The sequence below is a fragment of the Nelumbo nucifera genome, chromosome 1 (assembly GCF_055504915.1).
Source record: "Nelumbo nucifera cultivar China Antique chromosome 1, China Antique-T2T, whole genome shotgun sequence".
Classification (NCBI taxonomy): Eukaryota; Viridiplantae; Streptophyta; class Magnoliopsida; order Proteales; family Nelumbonaceae; genus Nelumbo; species Nelumbo nucifera.
The window spans coordinates 215,130,565-215,153,535 of NC_142649.1; the positions used below are offsets into that span (position 1 = coordinate 215,130,565).

At 36.1% G+C, this 22,971-nt stretch overlaps 1 protein-coding gene across 4 annotated transcripts; it reads right to left on the minus strand.

Annotated features, from left to right (window-relative positions):
- Positions 1–6,226: 6,226 nt before the first annotated feature.
- Positions 6,227–22,369, minus strand: LOC104604678 (CDPK-related kinase 3). Of its 4 annotated transcripts, XR_016081077.1 has the most exons (13): positions 21,303–22,366; positions 14,420–14,550; positions 13,657–13,698; positions 13,438–13,546; positions 13,218–13,296; positions 10,986–11,282; positions 10,752–10,861; positions 9,732–9,839; positions 9,522–9,584; positions 8,257–8,424; positions 8,096–8,175; positions 6,621–7,932; positions 6,227–6,509 (listed from the first exon to the last, which is right to left on the minus strand). XR_016081077.1 is itself a non-coding variant. In XM_088896165.1 (12 exons), exons 1-12 carry the CDS (start codon positions 21,825–21,827, stop codon positions 7,809–7,811), a joined length of 1,836 nt encoding a protein of 611 aa, XP_088752291.1. In that variant the 5' UTR covers positions 21,828–22,366; the 3' UTR covers positions 6,227–7,808. The 4 variants fall into 4 exon arrangements, 3 of the variants coding, with proteins under 3 accessions (XP_088752291.1, XP_088752292.1, XP_010267443.2); XM_088896165.1 differs by having other exon boundaries at positions 6,227–7,932; XM_088896166.1 differs by lacking the exon at positions 9,732–9,839 and having other exon boundaries at positions 6,227–7,932; positions 21,303–22,369.
- Between the last annotated feature and the right edge of the window lie 602 nt (positions 22,370–22,971).

Sequence of the window (22,971 nt, forward strand, 5' to 3'; positions counted from 1 at the left end):
TACGGATTGCATCCCCCCATAAGCATATGGGAACATTAGAGTTAAGCATGATGCTTCTGGTTACCTTTAAGATATGCCTTTTTTTTCTCTTAGCAACCATGTTTTTCTAAGGTGTGTGAGGACAGGTGCTCTAATGAATGACCCCATGATCAAGGAGATAGGATGCCAAGGGTTTTGCAAAGTATTCATTGGCATAATCAAATCTAAGAGTTTTGATCTTGGTTCCAAACTAGGTTAGAACCACCTGATGGAAAGCCTGGGTTAGAGAAGGAACTTCATCTCGAGAGTGCATAAGGTAGACCCATGAAAAATGAGTATAATCATCAACAAATAATAAGAAAAATCTGTACCCCCCCCCCCCCCCACATGGTGGGAGTATGATATGGTCCCCAAACATCGGTATGCACAATCTCAAAAGAAAAGTTGCTTCTTTTATTACTTAAAGGATAAGATGATCTATTGTGTTTTGCAAGTTCATAACTTTCACATTTTAACTCAGGCACTTTTACTGATTCAAATAAGTTTGGAAAAAGACTCTTCAAAGACCCAAAAGATAAATGACCTAAGTGGTTGTGCCAAAGTATAATCTTACTATAAGACTGTGAAACAAACAATTTCCCTACTTTACTCTACTCCCCTTGTGAATGATCAAGCAAGTAGACTCCATTCATCTCTCCCGGAGGATAAACAATAGGTGTTGAATAAAGTAGACATGTTGGTCATATGGTCTAAAGCACCTGAATCTATTATCCAGAAAGGTCTAGTATTACCCGGGACATAAGCATGACATGCAGAACTTCTTGTACCTGTATGAGCAAGGGCTGAAGTAGGCTGAGCCGGTGTAGTAGCTGAAGATCCAAAAATACCAGCTTCCTTTTCTAACTATGTCAGTGCAGCTCGGACAGCTGCCAAGGCATCAAAAGATGTGGTCCTTGTGCTGGAAGATGATGTATTATCAGTATTAGTTGTTGTATTAGCACTTCCCTTCTTGTTTCTGAGTCTAGTTGGCATTAGGTGCGGATGCAACTTCCAACAAGTCTCCCTAGTGTGTTTGGGCTTCTTGCAATGATTACAAAAATATCTTTTTTGTCTTCCTTCTTAACTTCTTTTTCCTTTTCTCTTCCAACTTTGAATTTTATTGCTGCCAAGGCTGCTTCTGTGGGCTGGAAGGATAACATTACCTTCCTCCTACTCTCTTCACTGTGGACTAATGAGTAGGCCTGAGATAGGGTCACACTCTCCCTAATGAGAAGTTATCTTGTAATGTCAAAATCTGAGTTTAGGCCGGCTAAGAACTCGAAAACCCTGTTTGTTTCAAGCAGTTTTCTATATGTTGTTGCATCCTTCTGGCTTTCCTATTCAATGGTTTCTAAGTGATCAATCTCATGCCAAAGGGATTTTAGGGTAGAAAAATATACTGAGATTGGCCTCTCTCATTGCTTGAGGTTTTTCACCTCACATTTTAACTCATAAGCTCTAGCAACATTGAGAGGTTGGGAATAGGTCTCCTTTATATTTCCCAAATCTCCTTGGCTATTTTTGCCCAGAGATAATTTCGACTGATGTGGGGCTGTATAGAGTTGCATAGCCAGGTCATCACCAAGTAGTTCTCTTAAACCCATCTTGGGTGAGATATATCCTCCTTGACTGGTTCTTTTGTGTCTCCGGTTACATACCGTAATTTTCCTCTTCCCCCAATGGCCATCATTGCCGATTGGGCCCATTCCAAGTAATTTGTTCCATCAAACCAAACAATGGTAATCTAGAACGTATTTTCAGTCATATACCAGTCCCAAAAACTTCCCCTTGAGCTTTTACTTTACTTCCAACCTTTTCCTTATTAAGTAGATCTCAGAGTTCCAAGAAAAAGACTAATTTTTTTAAGAAAAACAATCTAATCTCAACAAGAATAAGTACTAGAACTCAGTTTCAGTTAATAGTTTCTCCTTAAAAACTATAACTTTAACCAAAAAATATTAGATATTAACAATCCAGATGTTGGTTTCAGCCAAGAACAAGAGCCAAAAAGATATCTTTTAACAGTCTAGAATTTCACCTAATGCAAACACAGTGGAATTCTTTCAAATAAGAGGTAATCTCAGTCAAGGATTAACTCCTAGACTGTACTCAATCCAAAATTTAAAGTCTAAGACCAAGATCAGATCCCTTTTTTTAGCCGATCCCTTCAAGAAAGGCTCTCAGTCAAGAAAGAAAGGTTCATAGGGTTAAGAACAAACCCTAGAAAAAAATCATATTTTTTTCTGTCGTACCTTCTGAAAGAGATCAACTAATTTCTTACTAATGTTGTTTCAAGAAAGGAAGAGATCTTACCTAGAAAAACTCCGATCGCCTCCTTTGATCTTGATAAAAATCCAATCTTGAACCTTCTAACCTTCTCTGATTCTTCCTGATTATCAAGAATCACTCTCCAATCTTCGGACAGCTGCTAAAGATCTTCTGGTAACCTCCAAGAATCAGGCAAAGACAGCTTCTTTCTATTCTTCCATCCTTAGATGATTCTCATGTGATTGGTTGGGATAGATTTCACATGAGAAACCCTAGAACCCGCTCTGATACCAACTTTGATGAACTAGAACTGCTGTTGTGTAATCTGAGAAGAGATACACAAGTTCGAAGAGAAGGAGAGAGAGGGAGAGAGAGAGAGAGAGAGAGAGAGAGAGAGAGGAAAGAAGAGTGAGAGAAGAGAGGAGGAAGAGAAAGAAGGGGTTTGGATGATGATATTTTCCACCCCATATTCTTTATTATTTATAAGCTTTGATTCTTTACAAGAATAGGATAGAAATATATAAAGTCCTAATCCTAATAAGACAAAATAAAGTCCTAATCCTAGTAAGACAAAAAATAATATGGATAAACATAATAAGGCCAGCCAGCCCAATCTTAAAAGAAAAATAAAACAACTAGGAAATAACTAGGTGTGGGTATGGACCCACGAGCCTGAGTGTGGGTATGGAACCCCACACTCGTGACTTGGTAAGTATTTCTTCATTATGCAAAATAAATTCTGAACCTGAACTTAGCTAGAGGGGAGTGGGAGGATGTTCTAGCTTGGGTGCCTGACTTGAAAGGAAGATTTACGGTTATATCTGGCTATTATGTTGCAAAACGTCTCTCTGAGTCGAAAAATTTTGTGTTGGGTCAGACCTCAAACTCCACCCTATGGAAAGCCATGTGGAAAATCCTTGTTGAGCCCAAAGTTAAAACTTTGTTATGGAAGTGCAGTAGAGAATTTGTGGTGTTGCTACCACTAAAACCGTCTTTCATGCTCTTTGCCAATGTGATTTAGCCAAAAAGCAAACCTGGTTTGGCAATGTCTTCAATGCCTGAATGGATACCTATCCTGCAGACCTAGCGTTTGGAGATTAGCTAGCTACTAAGCTAGTTTCAGTCCTATGCCCAAGTAAACCTCCAAATTAATTGCAGTCTATATAATAAAAGTAAGAAATTCCTTTTTGTTTGAAAATTCTAACAGTACTCCAAACAATGGTTTTAATGAATGTTTATAGGCAATTGCAGCTCATTATTATAAAGACTTGGAGGAGTTACTTAGGAGATACAAACATATTTAAACCAGCCCAGGGCTTGATTTCTTTTTGGCAACCTCCTCCAGTTGGAAAAGTGAAAGTAAATGTTGATGAAGGGTTGAAGCAAAACAATGAGGGGAGTTTTGGTGTAGTGATAAGACACTCAAATGGTTCTGTTTTGGCAACTTGTTTTGGACCCCATTTTGTTGCGTCAGCACTAAAGGCTGAGGGTGTTGCTCTGAGACCAGGTTTGAATTTGGTAAAACTTTCAGGATTCACAACCTGTGTTGTGGAATCTGACTGTAAAGAGAGTTACTCTCTGCTGTTAGTAAAAAGGATCCCCACAATTCAGCGAAGATTACCTCTCTTCTGAAAGACATAGCTTGTGCAATGGGACCCTTATCTGTTTCTTTTTCTCTAATTAGCAGAAATTGTAATGGTCTGGCCCACAATCTAACACAAAAAGGTTTTCAAGATCATGGTTTATTCTTGTTTGATTACCCGGAGTGGCTCTTGGATTTATTTTTTTGTTGATTGTTCCTCTGATCTGCTGTTTAGTGAAGCTTCTTTATGCTGAGTACCAAGAGAATTCAAAGATATCATTCAAACTAAAATAGGCCACACGTCTTTACATGCATCAAAGGATTTACTAGATATAGAATTCATTACCGACTTTGCATCAGTTTCAACAAGCATGTTTATAAAGCCATACTCCCTGCTGGCCAATGCACAACATTAGCAAGAAGATGAGACATCACAAGGTCCATGCTTTCCCAACAATAGGAACCCTTGGCATCTCTAAACGCTACACCAATCTCGGTTACATATAATTGGTTTCTGGAGACATAAAAAGTACGCAAGGTGCAATCTAGAGCCTCTAATTCCATTACTTGCCACATGCATGATGCATCATCATCTTTCAGAATCCAACCTCAGCGTGTTAACATTTCATAAGCTCTTCTTGTTTTATCCAAAAAACAAAAAACTCCCATACTCGCATATTAAATTCATGAATCTCGATGTGTTGTTGGATTTCGTGCTCTCACTGCATTGGCACGATTTTTATTTTAAAGAAATTATCTAAAACTCACCAGTATAACAAATAGTAAAATGATAATCTACTAATACCTGTTCGTCGGTCTAACAGTTTTGGTGAGTTAAAGAGATGCTGCAAACAAATCTAGCCCGAAGCTAATCCAAATCCCCAACCATCACTTGCCATAATTTGCTAGTCACAACACTAGCAACATTACAATTTGTGCCATTTGTCCAAATCACGTTACAACCACTTCACAAAACGTCCTTCTATCTTCTCTGCTATTCAGCTTAATCTTTTCTCCGTCCGTCCATCCACCTCTAGCCTCTATTCCACTCGGACAAAAATGGCGTTATTCACGATAAATTAATAACTCTGCTTGAGAAAGTATATAATAAAAATCATTGTGCCAAAAATAAATTCAAAAAACTCAAGTCATCCATTATAAATCCATTTTTCTTTTCATACTCGTGTTTTTGGGACTACACAACGGGGGTAGCCCATCCCATATCAATCCTAATGGCAGCGGGATTTTAAGAGAATCATAAATTCATTATCTGTTACCTAAGTTGTATGCACTAACTTTTTTTTTTATGTTTTAAAAGAGCTATAAAAAAATTTGTAGAGAGTAGCATGTAAATCATATGCCACCTATGGATATGTTTAGGCTGCTGGGGTTAGGAGTGGCCGAGTGGGTAGGGTCCCTGGGGATAGGTGAAGTCGAATCAACCAATCAAGATTGAACTGAAAAATTGGTTAATCGAATCAGTCGGTTCGGTTTCAGTTCGATGTTTTTAAAAAACTGAAGGTATTGGTTCAATTTTGATTAATCAATATAAAAAATCGGCGGTTAATCGAACCAACCGGTATACATATATTTTTATATATTTTATATATTTATGTATATTATATATATATATATATATATTATTTAAAATATAATATTTTATATATTAATACATTTTTATTATATTTTTATATATATATTGTAAAAACTAAAAAATCAAAAAACCAACGAATCAAACCGGTGATTAACCAAATCGGTCAACCAGTTAACCAATTAGTTTCGGTTTAAATCCAGTTACCAATTTTCCAAAAATAAATACTATCAATTCGGTTCAAGAAAATGCCACACGGTTCGATTAACCAAACCGTGAGCACCCCTAGGTCAAAGTAACCAAATGCACAAGGGCAAGTCGGCTATCTATTACCGCCCCATTTAAGCTTGTCCTTTAGACTATATTTGTGTTTCTTTTTCTCTGTTATATTCTATCAAAACAAACATAACCTTAGGTCATATAAATGCTCAAACATCGTGAACATTTAAGAGGGCAAAGATGAAGATTCAGTTAAACTGGAAAAGCTGTTTTGAAAAGCTCCGGAGGGCTGAAGCAGACAGCCTCTTCAATTGACCAAGAGACCCGTTTAGATGGTCAATGGATCGCACCAATTTATTATTCATCCAGTCTGAACCAACTCTGGCAAGTGGCAACACGTTATAATTTAATGGGTAAATTATAAAGACCCCTTGTACGATAGGGTCAGTCATAAAGACCTCTATACTTTAATTTGCGACAAAGAGCTTCTTGAACTTTTACATTACCATAAATATCCTCTCAGCTGTCAAGTCAGGTAACAGAAGTCATTAAATTATTAAAATACTCCATTAAATTTTTTCTATTTTCTTTTTTGTGCCATTCTCTCTTAAAACATAACTGACCCAAAAAGTAAATGGGAGTATTTGTTCCGATTGTTGTTTCTCTATTTTTTCTCCCATGGCATGTTTCAAGATCTTCACCTCCATTCTCTCAAGATCAAGAATGCACATCTGTATTGGATTGCTCTTTGGCCTTGCTCTGTTTCTCTACTTATCAGCAATGCTCGCCGATAACTCCCCGGTGGTGACCTCTGTAACGCTTACTTTTCGGCTACCAAAACAAACGTTAGAACTAACCAACCAACAGAGCACAGAGAGAAAGCTAGACAAAAAACAAAAAAACGATACCTACAGAGAAAAACTACTGCTAACTAAGGCTTACCAATTAACCATCTATGGCTTAATGGATTAGAAGAACATCCCTGATTGACTATTCTCTGGGGCCCAAAGATTGCAACAGCTTCTGAATTCAAACGCCATTAACTGTTTGGTACGACCAGAGATTGCAGGAGCTGATTACGGCTGTTCATCATCGTCTCCCCAAAGCGCGTAATCGACTCTTAACCACGGTTGTTCATTGTCGTCTCCCCATAGCTTCCATATTATCAGATAGGAAGCTAATCAAACCATACAAACAACGACTATTTCACAGTGCCAGCTTTGCTTTTGCACCTTACAAGTTACAACTATTGCCTTTGGCTGATCCTAATAAATCCAAGGACTATACCACCAAGCCTGTGAGGATGAAATTCGGATTCGAGCATGAGGTTGGTGTGAGGACTATTTTTGTAAGAAGAATATGCTATCTAAAACATATCAGTTGACTGGTTACCACTTATTTGATACTGGTTATTATCAGTTCTTAAGGTATAACGCAGAACAGTGACTGAATAATTTACAAGCCTCATTTCTGTTCTGATCTGGATCAGATAAGAGCTATCAAGATCAGATCCAAGTCCTTTCCTTTCCTTTTCCTCATTTTATCAACTGCTTGATCCCCTTCCTTTTCCTCATTTTATCCCTTCCTTTCTGACATCCTTGGGAACAGAGAGATTGTTAAGCTGCAATTGAGTAAGACCCGTAAGAGATTTTAGAGAATCTGAGTAGTTGGAGGTGTAATAGTTGCAGGAAATGGCCTAAATCCAAACAGCGATTACAAATCCCAGCCATTTCCCGGTGGGTGATGTCCGTAAGAGATTTTAGAGCATCTGAGTAGTTGGAGAAGGTGTAGTTGTTGCCGGAAATGGTCTAAATCCAAACAGCAACTACAAATCCCAGCCATTTCCCGATGGGTGATGTCAGAGAAAATAGGAATCCAAAATAAATTAGAAAAGGAGAGTTTGGGCCTTTAGAAAAATTTAAGCAGTCGGGTGAGAATTTTTTTCAAAGTTTACTAACAGAAATCTAACAGAGGGGAGTAGTGCAGGGGTCTTTGTCACTGTCCCTATACTACAAGGAGGGCTTTGTAATTTACCCTAATTTAATTGAGAAGACTATTCACTACAAAATTAGTGGGAAAGCTAACGGTAACTTATGTGTCGGCTTAATTAAGGCCCTAGTCCACGTCTATTTAAGCGTCTTGGCTGGGTGGCAGTGGTAGCCAGTTTATATCTTGTTGTATGTCGTGGTGGTACTCTCTCTCTCTCTCTCTCTCTCTCTCTCTCTGAGTGATGCTTCCAAATCTTTGCGTCTGACTGAGAAAAAAAAAAAACCTTTATAAACACTTTTCTCTATCAAAAAACCCGCAAACCTTTCAACGCCATGAACTTTAAAAAACAATGACATGCCACTTAAAAAAATTACTAATGTCTTGTATTTGAGCTACGAATTGTCACACCATGCAAAAATTTAGTATACCCAAGGAAATTAAGCTTCCCATCTTCCCTTCTGATCCAGTCGCGGAGTATGGAATAAGCCGTAGGACCCAGATTCATTTCCTGCATAAATAGTTTATTAAGCCCAACATGTTATAGGAGATTCTAGATGCAATTTCCTAAAAACGCCAATAATATACCAACCCCTGCCAATTCCTCAACTGAGATAATTCGGTTTCCCTCCTGTTCAAAGTACTGAAAAGCCGTACTTGCAATCTGTTCCCACCCTTCAAGAGCTTCCAGCTGGTATATGCTGATTGCTGCTGCGCAGAATTCTTCGAAGTCCATCTTTCCATAAGAAGGTGGTTCCATCTGAGATTGAAGCATACATATAAAAATTAGCTCAAGAAAGATCTTTTTTGAATTCATGCATAACCTTCAGAAACAGTTCAAGTGAGAGCTAAAGTGGAATTATGACAAAATGAGATTTGCCAGAAGTTGCATTTGATGGTGGTTGGCATCAATAACCAGACAAATGTTTCCAAGCTCAAAGTCACAATTAATGCAATCAGTTTATTAGATAACAGGATGCTAACATGCTTTGGATGTGGCCCCATTACATGTACAAAGTCCATCTTAAATCTAATCAGAAACTAAAAGATTACGCTGACTAATTGCCATTATGAATTCAATGTGGCACCTCTTGCAAAGTTGAACATCAATAATTATCAACTCATCTACACAAAATCCAACTAAAGATGTATATTGGTACTTCCAAGCTTTATACCAAAACATCCAACTTTCTATATCACATCACTTAGCTTACCTACCATTTTCTAAGTGTACCTGTGTACGTGTGGAACACCTGTGATCCCAAGCAGGATTCAACCTAAACTGGCTACCACATCTAGAACCCAAAACTGATAATACCCTATGTATTTAACATTAATCTAACTGGATTGGTGGTATCCTATGCAAATGGATCCAATTCAATCTGATTTGAATACAAACCAATTCATGTAGCCATTAATCAGATCAAATTGGATTTTAAAATATGATCCATTTATTGAAATGGATTTAATTCAGATATCTAAAGCCAATTCTGATCCTCGTTGGATTGGATTCAGATATACCCCTGTCCAAATTCAATGTCATACAATATACGCTAACCAAGTCAGATCATAAACCAAAACCACTGCATTAAATCCTGTAATCGTAACTACGGTTTTACTTGTCACTGAAGGAAAACATTTCTGGTTGAGAAAATGTCAAGTTTTAAGATTGTAAAAAACAATTTTAGGGAGACTGCCCCTCATTCTAGCCTCCACTGGCATACCTCTCCTTTGGATTCGGGTAATAACAATGTAGTTTTTAATAAAGCTTGCCTTTTCTAGAGTGAGGATGGGAGTAGAGAGATCTTATTGAGGTATGGTCTCCACAGAACTTCTATTAAGTATCAGAAGCCTCACCACATTTAAAATGTCAGGAACCCTTGATTCCCTCATGGCATCAGTTACATTTCGCATGAGAGCCTGAAAATCACCATAACTGAGTGTAAGAAAAGACAAGTAATGGCAAATAAGAGACGCTAACCATAGATATTATGTCTTAAGTGACTATGGTTCAAATCATTTACAAACTCAGAACTTTTAAGAGAAGTAAGAAAAAGATACACCAACCACTCTGAAGTTCTCGAGAGAGACATGTCCATCTTGACTTGGCTCCAGTAGCTGATACTGAGCCCTAAGATATATGAGCTCATCCTCTGTTAAAGCTTTTGATAGCGCCTATACCATTAGGAAAAAAGTTTTTTTTTTTTTTAAAACTAAATACCAAGATAGCCTCATAATAGAAACATGTCACTCTACACTTAAGCCTGGTTTGAAGAGTCAAATCAATTTGCCATATATAGTCACCCAGTCAATATCACATTTTAACCATGGATAAGTCTAAGGTTGGGTGACCTGCCAATAATCCTCAAACATTTCCTTAGTCATGGAGTAACCTTGCAATTTGGTGTATTTATTCAACTAGGCCCTGCTTAGGGACAAATTTATCTCATTTGCCTCTTCCTAATCTGTAAAGCCATTAGTAACATATTGCAACTTACTAAAATGCATTTGTTTTGGCACAAGACATTTCACATGAATTATAACAAGAACACCCTTAGTAACACAAAATTAAAAAGTAAAAAAGTTGATAAACCAGTCAAGACAGCAAAAAATGGTAAAAAATATTTTTCAAAAGATTTATGAAAATATTTAAAAAAAAAAAAACAAAAGGAAAAGAAAAAGAATTCTGTAGCTCTTCATCCTTTGGAAGAAACCTATGTTTGAGGTATTAGAATACAATTTATTTATTTCTTTTGTTGAATTCAGATTATGAACAAGATACAGCAATCCAATAAATATATGATTATATACCGTACACATATTACAATGTGAGGAAACAATAGCAGAATGCTATGGTATCAGAGAGTAAATTTCCATTTCCAGCTGCTCAAAATAACTGTCATGGATTTATCAAAAAAATAACTGCCATGGAAATAACCTGACACCAAAAGTTCCATGGATCACATGCACAAAAAGAAAGAACTAGAAGTATTTTATAATCCTATGGCAAATGAATTGTTTGACTGAATGGTATTTTCCAGTAATAGGCATACAAAGCTCCACCATATAAGAGTGTAGTATTAGTACCTTTAACGCTGCACGTTTAAGAGGTGTTGAACGAAAGTATGACTTGACTAACTTATAGACCAATATATCTAATGGAATAGGATGGTTTTCATCTCGCAACCATGGATGAGCTGCCAAAACATAAGTAATTGTTAGTCTCCATATATCTGAATGTTACTAATAGATGACACCCGAACTCCAAACCAGATATACTCAATCTCTCCCTGAAATATTCAAAAAGCAATGACAACTTACTCAAGGCTTGTGCAGCAGTCATTCTTTTCCTGTGATCCTTATTAAGAAGCCTTTTCACAAAATCTTTAGCTTCTGGCGATACTGTAGGCCATGGCGATTCATCAAAATTAGGATCAGCTCTCAGAACAGAACGAAAAACTCCTGATTCCGTTCGTGCCCAGAAAGGCCTACTTCCACATAACAAGATATATGTTATGACACCAATGCTCCAAATATCTGCTTCCAGGCTATATGATCTATGAAGAACTTCAGGTGCAACATAAAATGCACTGCCAACAATATCATTGAGTCTTTCATCTGCAAATAAAATAAAAGGATTTCCTCTTGAACTTATAGGTAGATTGAATACAATCCTAAAAGGGGCTCGGAGCACAATCCAAAAACCAAATTTCTGTATGTAATGCCAAATCTGTAAATAAATATTCTACAATGAATGCTAAAGGTTGTAAGAAGTTTTTTACAATTGGACCCAACAGAAATAGTCTTTGGGAGGTTGAAAAGCATTTTCAGTTAGTTTTAAGTTGAGATTAGGGGTGCTCACAGTTTGGTTAACCGTGGGACCGTGGGCCTTTTTTTGTAACCAAACCAATACTACCGGTAACCGAAACCAAACCAAAGCTAATCAATTGACCGGTTTGGTTAACTGTCAGTTCAGTTTGCCGGTTTTTCGGTTTTTTTAATTTTTACATATATTATAAAAATATAAATATATATAATATTATATTTTAAATAATAAATAATATATTATAATTTATATATTTATATATAATGCATATTTATTAATTTATAATATATAAAATATATATAATATATAATATACATAGATATATATAAAATATAAAGAAATATATGTATACCAGTCGGTTCGGTTAACCGCCGGTTTTCTATATTGGTTAACCAAAACCGGACCAGTATCTTTGGTTTTTTAAAAACACCGAACCGATCAGTTAGGTTTTTCGGTTTTTTTTTTTTTTGCTCACTCCTAGTTGAGATACATGAATACTTCTTGAAACTAAAAATGCATGTTGGATGAAAAACTGAGAGTGATTACAAGATCCTAATGTGAAACAACATGATAAATCTGAGTCCATGCTTCTTTACATGACATAACAATCCAATAGCCCTGAAATCCCTACTCAGCCAAAATAGGTTAGTTGTATCGCTAATAACATTTAATATTGGTAATAATTATTACAATTATAATTTATAATAAAACACTCAACCATATCTAAAGTAAAAGGGAAGAACCAAATAACATTTCAAAGTTTGGAATTCCTTTTTCATTTGTTTTATGGAGTTAAACACCAAATTCTTGTTCAATCCCCTTAGTCTTCTGACAGCATCTAGAACTGCAAATATCAATTCCATCAGAAAAACATATCTTTATCTGTGAATATCTTGAAAAATAGAATACTTCTGGTAAAAAACAAATAATCATTTATCAGGTAAGGACAAATAACTAAATAAATTGTATATCCACCATGAATGTGGATAAAAAAATTAGCCAAATTTTTTTGCTAATCTATAGGATTGTTCATACCCCTTGGAAATGATTTGCAGTCCAAACCTACATTCGATATCCTTTGGCAGTAGTATTAGAAAATCAGGTGACATGGATAAAATAGAAAAAAAAAACATCCAAGCATATTAATCATAAAACTTGGAGACCGAAAAAAAATAATATCAGGCATTAAATAAAGTACTATAGGCAGTCCATATTGAACTAATACTATCAGTAACGACCAAAATATGAAAACCCATTACCTACATGCTTCTAATCTTCTACCGACCACATAAGATTCATAACTTACAATCATAAAAAAATTCCATTCCTATAATAAGTGCTAGCACCATAGGGATCAATTAACAACTCCAACATTTAGAAGGGTCCTTTTTTCCCAACATATCTCCCACATCAAAAACTTGGATCAAAGGAAAAGCATCATTAACAAAAAAGGAGGACAGCTACAAGGCCTGCTTCAAGTTTTGTTGCAACAGAATTTCAAACGTTCCAATAATTTTCATCGAGACTGGAAGAATATTAAACAACAGGTACTGAAATTTAAATAGTGAAAAAACATCATTAACCAGAAAGGAGGACTGCTACAAGGCCTGCTTCAAGTTTTGTTGCAACAGAATTTCAAACATACCAATAATTTCATCAAGACTGTAAGAATATTAAACAACACAAAAACAGAAACAGTTGAAGCATAAATGACTAGTAGCAGTTACCTGGTCTGATAAAATCAGAAAGACCAAAATCAATAAGCTTCAATGTAGTGTCATCATCTCTACTGGTAAAAAGAAAATTCTGTCAAGCATTCAACTTTCAAGAATGAGTAGCAATGCCTTGGAGGAGTGGAGATTAGAGAGGGAAAAAACTACACACAAGGAAGGGGGAAAACAGTGCAAAATAATATAAGAATTTCAAGGTCCATGTCAAGCTGCATACCTCTGGTTTTAAATCACGGTGCACAACACCTTGAAGATGACAAAAGGCAACAACACTTAAAATTTGAACAATGATAACCTTTGCATCAACCTCTGTGTATCTTCCACCTCTGCAACAAAAGAATAGCACAAATACAATCAAAGAAATTATGCTTTATGACAAAAATAGATGTAAGAAACCTAATAAATGTTACAAACAAAATAGGAAATTCCACTGCACCTAGAAAGAATTCTGTCAAGCAGCTCTCCACCTTCACACAATCTGATAAAGAAACAGGAATTTACCAAATTCAGAAACAGCTTTTAATAAATTTAGGGTCCTTTTGGTTCGCAGTCAGAATCGGGATCGAAATCCTCCAGAATCAGAATCGGAATGGTCCATTCCCAGTCTGTTTGGTTCAGACAGGAATGGGAATGGGAATTGAAATCAGCAGGAATGGGATTTCATTCCCAAGGGAGGGGCAGGGAATGGCCATTCCCTCAAATGGGGGAATACCATTGCATCAGAAATGGGAATGGGATTCCGACTCCATCCAACCAAACAGTTGGAAATGGAACAGCCCATTCCAATTCTGATTCCAGACCCCTATTTCCATGAACCAAACAGGGCCTTAGAGGAAATGAATTAGAAGCTTGAGTTTGAAATTTAATAACTAAGCCCACAAGAGAATATATCACTATAATGAACAATGACTTATATCTCAATCCTAGTATGTGAGAAGTTCTTGATCGCCATAACTCAGTTTCTAATATTAGAAGTGAACTTATAACTGAACTAGTCTGCACTTTCAGGGTGCAGGATACATAAATAATGAATCCCATAATAGATGTAAGACTGGGACTAAAATATGGGATATAGATAAATGTTTTATATCCCCTTGAGTTTTAGAGCTCTGCAAAGGTAATCCTAATTAACTAAGCCAAACCATATACGCCCAAGGATATCTCACAAAAATCAAAGTCAAGATGGGAAGTAAACGTACTCCATAATTATGTAGACATTATTGGCATCTTCACATGCATCATGAAATTTGAGCAGATTCCTATGCCCAGATAAGCCTTTCAAGATTTTCACTTCCCTACGAACATCTTCAATTGATATTGGTGTTGTCATCTGCCACATACAACTAATTCAGTTATAGAATGATGCTCAAGTCAACATTCAAGTTCATTGAAATAGAACTTCCATAAACTGGTGAATGGAAATTGGTAAGGAAAGTTTGCACCGTAATCACCAATAAAATCTGAAGATTCATGACATCTATGGGGAAAATGCAACATAGAATGGTCAAATGTATACAAGTATACTTGCCTATTAAATAAGCATATAAAAATAAAATGTTCAAAAATGATATCAATCAAATAATTCCTTTTACTAGGTAACCATTTTTCTCACAACTCTGTATTTTGCTATCATAATCTTCTTTGTTGAAGTATCATAGACTTCTCACAAAAGGAGAAAATAACCATTTTGGAAGCTACTCTGTGAATTTAGCCTGCCAAAGTAAAATGATAATGAACAAAATTGGCATAGACAAGATGTCTTTACTAAAAGGTTGAGAACAAGTTCCATAACAAGAGGCTCAAATGTTCTTGCACCAAACAATGCCCTTGTAGAGAATGAATCTTGACATCACTAATCCTTTATTTTGTTTCTTTTTTTTATTTTTTGGTAACTGAATAAGTGAAGAGAAACACTTTGTGCTTTGAATGGTAAGTTATGTCCAACCAATCACTTTTTTCTTCTTATTTATGAGTACTGTTCTTTAGAAAAAAAGTGCCTGCTAAATGGAGCCAGTAATCTTTCTATTTCTGTCTGTATCAACCAAGGTACAATTTTTTTATACAGGCTATCATATTGTATCTTTTGACTCCCGATACACCTATTTTAAGGGACTTTTGAGAAACCTTCTATAAAAATAGCCCATTCTATGAAATTTTGAAAAAAAAAAAAAAAAACTAAGATAAAATAAAAGCAGAAGGTTCAAAGTATTGATACATCCCTTCCCCCGTATTGGGGTGTATCAATATTTTGAACCTTGGTATCAACACCAGTACCCAGATCAATGGTTCTAAGCTTAAGAAGAAAAAAATCAATAAAAAAACACACAAGGGAAAAAGAAGGATAACAAATTAAAACAAGACATACGTCAGAACATGCTCTATACACCTATCCCTGTTTAACTTTCTCGCATTTTCTGAGGAGAGCACCTTCATCTCTCTGAAATCATCTCCATCTCTAGTAATTCAACGTTCAGATTGTGAGGACCAAAAATTCTAGCTTCCACTGTCTTAATTCTTCATTTGAGTTTCTGAGCCTGTAAACAGTCCTCTGTGTAAAAGGCAAACTAGTAGTATTTAATAGAATATCCTGATTTTCATAGTGCATTTAATTATGATGGATTTAATTAGATATGTATCACTAAATGTTCTATATTTTACTTATTGTTGTATAATGACGTCATTGCCATTTAGAATCATCAAAATTTATATCTACTTAATTATGTTTTGATACATTTTCTTAGTAAAAATTATAAATTCAAGTCGTCTGATCTAGAAAATATGTAACATTGTCCAACTAAGGTGTACATCAGACTGGTCATTGACCTAACCTAGTTTTAACCCATATGGAAATTAGAAACATTCACCATATGCCCAAACAAAGTCTCTTAAACCTGCTTCCCCACAGCACCCACTTATCAAAGATGATAAAGGATACTTTTTTCAACTCATCCTTAATCCCCATAGCACCCACAATTGATCTCTATCAAGAGACATCTTTACTATATAAAACTGATATTTGCCTTGGCTTCACATCCAGGCCACAAAAGTTAAATCAGAGTGTTCTAATAGTATTCATGTAATAAAATGCTTGCAAAGGGTGGTTACCCAAATATTTCAATCTTCAAATATAATCATTGAGTTAAGACATTTAAACAAGTATTTTCATCTTTTTACCCTTTTATCTTTACTTGCCATGCATGGCATAAGGAGAGCACATATGATGGCTATTAAAAGCATAGTAGCACTGCTAAGCACGGGCTAGTTGCAAATGTATTTCTTTTATCGATAAGAAATGATCTAAGCATTTTATTGATAATCAGATAAGAAGAGTGGAAAAATATATATATAGTACTGCCCTTAAATTGGTTTCTATTATACATATTCAATTAGATAGGGCACCCTATTCATTCAACAAAGACATAGTACCCCAACCTACATGTTTTTTTTTTCCAATTCTAAATAATGAATCAATCAAGATTGACCAAAACTTTTAAATCAACAGAGATACCACTCATCTAAGAGAAATTTAGCTCTTCTTCCTAGAAAACAAGTACAGAAAAAGGGATGGGTGATTTGAATAGCTAGTTGCAAAGGTAATTCTTAGGGAAAAAAAGGATTTCTAAGGATTTATAATTAAGGCAGGGAGGGTGTGCTAATGAATTGTTCTTTTATCTTTTCGTTTTTAAATATATAGATTAAAAGCCATCATTATTACGACAGAGACTGTTGACCATGTTGGATCTTGCAAAAATAGCATTTTTTTCTTTTTATAATTCTAAGCCCTAACTACTCTTAAAAAGAGAAAATGGGTCCAAAATAAATGGTAATTTGTTTTCTTTTTTGGTATTTTGTGAGTGGTAGATGAGAACTGGGTTTTTTTTTTGTTTTTGTGGATACCTAGTTACTAGAATTAGATTAATGACACAAGGATTTCTAATTGGATAGCTGGAGAATACATTTTTTGGGTAACCAAAAAGACAACATATAATGGCCACATTCAAAGTACATTAAAGAAATTAAATTGAATGACCACATTTAAATCTTATAAAATTGACAATATTAGAACTAATCAGCACGGGGTTTCGTTGGTTGAAATTTTTATAGCACTCCTAATAAAATTTGGCCCTACTTTTTTTAAATTGATGATAAGAGACTTCTATTGAAAAGTGAAAACCAAAAAATGGTTTTCTAAAGCCTAATAGCCTACTTGGTTTTATGTTTTGCACCTCAACATTATGCTAACCATCAATTGCCCATTGAAAACAGTTTTCTGGTTGAAAAAAAAGCCAAATTTTTGAGTTTTCAGAAGGGGTTTCTTTTTTTTCTTCTTTGAAAAGTCAGCCCTTTAGAACTGCAGAGAGCAGCCATCAAATAGTTTTTGGCCATTTCACTTTTTCTCAAAATCATGAGAAAAAGTGGGAAGGGTGGGGAAAGATTTTATAAGTTTTTGAAATACTTCATTCTAGGAAAACAAGGAACATTATAAAACTAGGGAGGAGGCATGCTTTTGTACATAGTTTTTCTTTGTCATGATTTTTGTGGTGTTGAATGAATTCTCCTAAATGAATGAAATGTTCATGTTGGGTGCATCAGATCCAGACACTCCATGGCTTCTTGAGGACACTTCTATGTAATGTTTTCCTTTTTATCCTTGTGAACAGCTGATCTGCTAATGTACATGAAGAGTGCCATTTTCCTTGTAGAATGCTAACTATGTTAACAAAGTTAAACCTTTAAATGTTATTCTATAGGTATATTAATGTTATAATTCAAAAAGATTTGGTTGTTTTAATGGTATACACTTACCTGCAGACAAGTTTCCTAGTTCATGTGTTTTCATCTTGCCAAGCAAACTCATGGACACAAATCAGATTCTGGTTCATGCCTTTTCCTTTTCATGTTTTACCTTCTCTTTTTGTTTAGCTAAGGTGTATTATTTTATAGTTAAAAAAAAAAAAAAAACTTTATTATATTGAATAGCTCTTTATGTGCATCAATGATTTAAAAGGCGCACAAGCGAGCACATTTTAGGGTAGGCGCCTCGCCCAGGTCCTAGGCACAGCCCTTTCAAAAGGCACACGCCTAGTGCGCTTAGGCATGCGCTTGATGCACCTTGCACCTCAACCCAGGCGTGCATCTTTTGAAAATTTGACGCTCTTTTGCTTTTTTTGAACCTAGCGGCTGGGTCAAGGCTCTGCCCTTGGACCCCCATGCCACACCCCTCAAGGCAAGCGAACCCCCTATTTGGTAATGTTGTTCATTCATTTATCCTAATAAAATATCTTCTTAAAAAGCAATTAAAATTATAAAATCATTATTTTTTATATGAAAATTAAGAATTTAAGACCCTAACATGGACTTGTTTGGGCTTGCCTCAAGAAGCATAGCACAAAGGTGGCTTGTAGAATCAAGCATGTAATATGTTTTACATCACATTAGCTACTTGAAGTAATGCAATTGAGGAAAAAAAGATTGTGGATTTTACATGCTTGAAAATGTTTTATATGTTTGGTTTTATTTTTAAATTCTCATTTGAATATGCTTTACATGTTATGTTTATGTATTTTAATTTTAGATAATAGGTTTTTAAAACATTTATTTTAAATTTTAAGTTTATATTTTTTTTATTAATATTATGTTTAATATTTTTTTGAATTTTTTGGCATTTTTTTATTTTTTTGACATTTTTTAATTTTTGCACCTTGCTTCAAAAAGGCACACGCCTCGCCTTACGCCTTGTGCCACGGGCGCAAATTGACCCCTATGCCTTGCACTTTTAAACACTAATGCGCATGTGGAGAAGATGTAAAAAGAGGATCAATTAGCCAAAAAGGGGAAAGAAAGATTGCAATGGAGAGATGACCTTGAAGAAGAAAAGAGACTAAAAGAAGTGGGGATTAGGGATGAAAGTAGTAGCACAGATATGTGTTTTGGGTCCTCATATCAGCTTTAGAGACAGTACAAAGTGGATACGAGGATGTTTCTGCTACACATTCTAATACAATTAACTTCTAGTCACAGAAATTAAATAAGAATCCTAGGAGATTGAATCTCTTCAACTGATACCAGTGTCTAAGAGATCTACAAGATACCAGAAATTAAATAAGAATACTTCTGTTACACATTCTAATTGAACCTCTTAAAGAAGACATGCCTCTAAGAGATCTACATGATACCAGTGTCTTAGTAATAGTGTAGGAATAAAAGGCCATTATCCAATGTTGGACCCAACCATGCTGATAAAAAAAAATACAGTCGTAACCTTTGGCATTTTTTCGCACAAAGTGACCACTCTCAGACTCAAACCCAAGTCCTCACACTTGCCAGCCCAAGATTTAATCTCCTGAATTTCATACCAAATATCAATTATACTTTTTAGGTAGCTTACCAACAAGTAAACATCAATGTGAACCATGAACCATAGAATATATTTAATATGATGTATAATGACTTGCATATATAGCAAAAAGTGCTTTAGTACCTCATTTTAGATGCTGCATTTAATGTATTGGACCTTTGTTTTCACTTTTTACATCAATAGAATATTACACTTTATTGCCAAAATATTCTTTTGTTTATGTCACTAGACATTGATTCCAAGTTCGTCATTACTCATCTAGAAAATCCAAGATGCCCATTGTTGACTAGTAACCTTCACTACATTAACAGTTAAAGATAAAGCATTGCCATTAGATTGGTTTCCCTGGCATGCGTTCTTTTATGTGAGAGTTGGTTTTTCAGTTGCCTACTTCAATAGAAGAATCAATACGAAAAAAATAAGTGTTACAAGGCTAAACATGGAAAAACACAAAGGATGTTTTGCACTAAATAGCATTCCAATTCCTAACAAATTGTACATCCAAAAAGAAAAAGAAAAGAAAGTGAAAAACTTGCAAATCATCAATCACAATTACAGTGCATCTGCATCCTCAACAGTCAGCATGCTCCATCTCAGTAACAAATACCTGCAAGATAATTCTCTATAGTCCTGATAAAATGTGAGAGCTCAACATACTCGTAAGTCATAAGTAGGACTTTAATTGGATAATTTACCAAAAAGAAAAAAAAAGTTCTCAATCCTTTTTTATTTGCTACCCATCAGTACTGTGATTCACACAAGAATGCATAGATCTCCTAACTTTTAAATAATGTTCGTTCTGACTTTGAGAACCATACTTTTGTTATCTAATTTTGAACTTCCATTCATGTAGAACAGTACTACTCAGAGAAGAATAAGCATAAGAATAATCTAAAGGTCGAAAGGTTCAGTTACTAAATCATTTTTTTCGGGGAGGGGGGAAGCATTTTTTCAACGAGGTAAATATAGGAAATAAGCAGCTGGATTTAAAGAAATTTTCATCTTGACGAATTAGATCCTCACACATTATTTCAAAATATTAAAAAAAATACAATCCACACGAGTTCTAAGGTCTCTTTATTAAGACCAAATCAGGCTATAAATCCACAGCTAAACAAGGTAACTTAAAGAATTTGCGCCGCACAATCAACTTCAACAATGAAGGAGCAAAATTATTTCTTCATTTCCAATTCAATCCTTCATACGGAAACCAAATCGAATTAATTAATGAGGGGGAAAAAGAGGCTCTTGTCATCAGTGTTAGTAATTTCAATGATCTAAAGAACTCCATAAGCTTGACGAATCAGAGCCTCAAGACATGATTTGCCTCAGACATAATTTTAGCGATCTAAAAAAGAGGCTCATGATGAATCAGAGTCTCAGACGTGATTTCAAATCCTAAAAAAAAAAATACAAGCTGCAGGAGTTCTAAGATCTCTTTAGTGAGACCAAATGAAAACTAAACCCACAGTTAAACAGGCAAAAACAAGTGACAATGAAGGAGAGGGCTTATTTCTTCAATTCTAATTCAGTCCTTGGTACGGCAACCCATTTGAACTTTAAGGGGAAAAAAGAGGCTCTAGCTCTAGCCATCAACATTAGTAATATGAATGATCCAAAGAATTCCGTAAGCTTTCAGTGGAGATAGGATTTAGCATAAATCAAGATATGAGCAGAAGACGATACATAACTATCAATTAAGCTTATCAGATTCAAAGTCGCACCTTTGCTTTGGAGATGATCTTCACTGCCACCAACTGACCCTTCAGCTCTCCCTTTTTGCCCTTGGCCGAGCACGTATGCCCGAAATGGCCCCGGCCTACCTCTTTTCCCAATTCGTACTTGGCACCGAAATTCTTCCCGTAACCGAAGCTCTTATCGAGTGGGCGTTCAACGTCCGTCCCGTGCTCCGGAATCGGGCCTTCCTTGGGCCTTGGCGGGCCCAGACGCTTTGCGAGAGTCGCCTTGATATGCTTGGCAGGGGAAGGTGGAGGGAACGGGCGACGGAAGAATCTCCGAGGAGTGGACCTGGCCGGTGAAGGAGATACTCCGACAGGGAGAGGACTAGTACCATAAGGGTAAGGACTAGGCCAAGGGCTGGTGGAGGAGTGAGCAGGTGTGTTCTTAACAGAAGGAACAGTGGCAGTGCCGTTGCCGACTGTAGAGGTGGATGGTGTTTGTGGGCGATCGTGAGGAGCAGAGGCGCCGTCTTCGACGACGGGAATGTTCTTGCCATAGCACTGCCCCATTACGACTATTGGATGGCGATCAGTCAAAGTCCAAGCATTGGATGGTGTATTGTTCCCTGTACGGATCTGAGGATGTCGGCCGGCGAGAGAGAAAAGAAAGAAGGATAAATCTACGATAAGAAAACGTTAAAAGGAGAGAATAAATGAATCGAGTCAGAGTGTGAGAGAAAGAGAGAGCCAGGCTAGAAACCAAAACAGAAGCTGAGAGAGCGAAGCAGCGAGAGAGAAAGAGACGATTTGAAGTGAAAAATATGAAAACATTGGGAGAGAGAGAGAGAGAGAGAGAGAGAGAGAGGAGAGAGAAAGATCTTAAATACAATCCATTGGGGAATTGAGAATCTCTATGCAGAGCGCGGGAGTTTCGGTTCTCGGCAGATAGCGCTCCACAATCACGCTTTTTCAGTTTTCATTTTCTTTTCTTTTAACTGAGAAAACACAAAAAAAGGAAGGGGGGAGGAGATTTGTGAGTTCAGTAAGCTACAGAGAGAAATGTCTGTCTCTTTCTTTCTAGTTTCTACATCAGCGCTTTCCGTTCCTTGTCTGTGTAACTATTATGGTTTACGTCATGTTTTTTCTTTTTAGTTTTCCCTTTTATTTATTATTTATTATCTTCGGGTTCCCAAATTGCTATTACAGTTAATAATAATTTGTCGTGTCCAGTCTTTTAATTGAATTGGTGTATGTATTTATCATCTCATCACACTTAATAAACGATAAGACGCGTTTTTCAGTTTTCTCAGCTTACACTTGTAAAACTCATCGTCGGAAAGTTGGAATGCAGAACGCGTTAGTCAATGCCAGTGGTTAGCAGCCGTTACCAGTAGTAGCCACACCAATTCATCATCATCCCATCGCTTTCATCTGGGCCATCCAACATGCTTGGACGGTTTAGATGTAAATGGCAATGCTTATGTAGGTTCTCACTCGCCACCTCACCTCGCTCTAAGCCTAACCTCCTCTCCTCCAAACTATTCCACCACTCCCCAGCACAGCACACGTCTCAGAACAGAAAATACTTTTATTTTTTCACTCACTTTGCAACGAAGCAATAAAAAAACACTGGATGTGGATGACCATGGCATTCAATCAGTCAGAATCTCAACGGCATGAGGATGATGATAATGATGATGTTGCGTCTATTGGA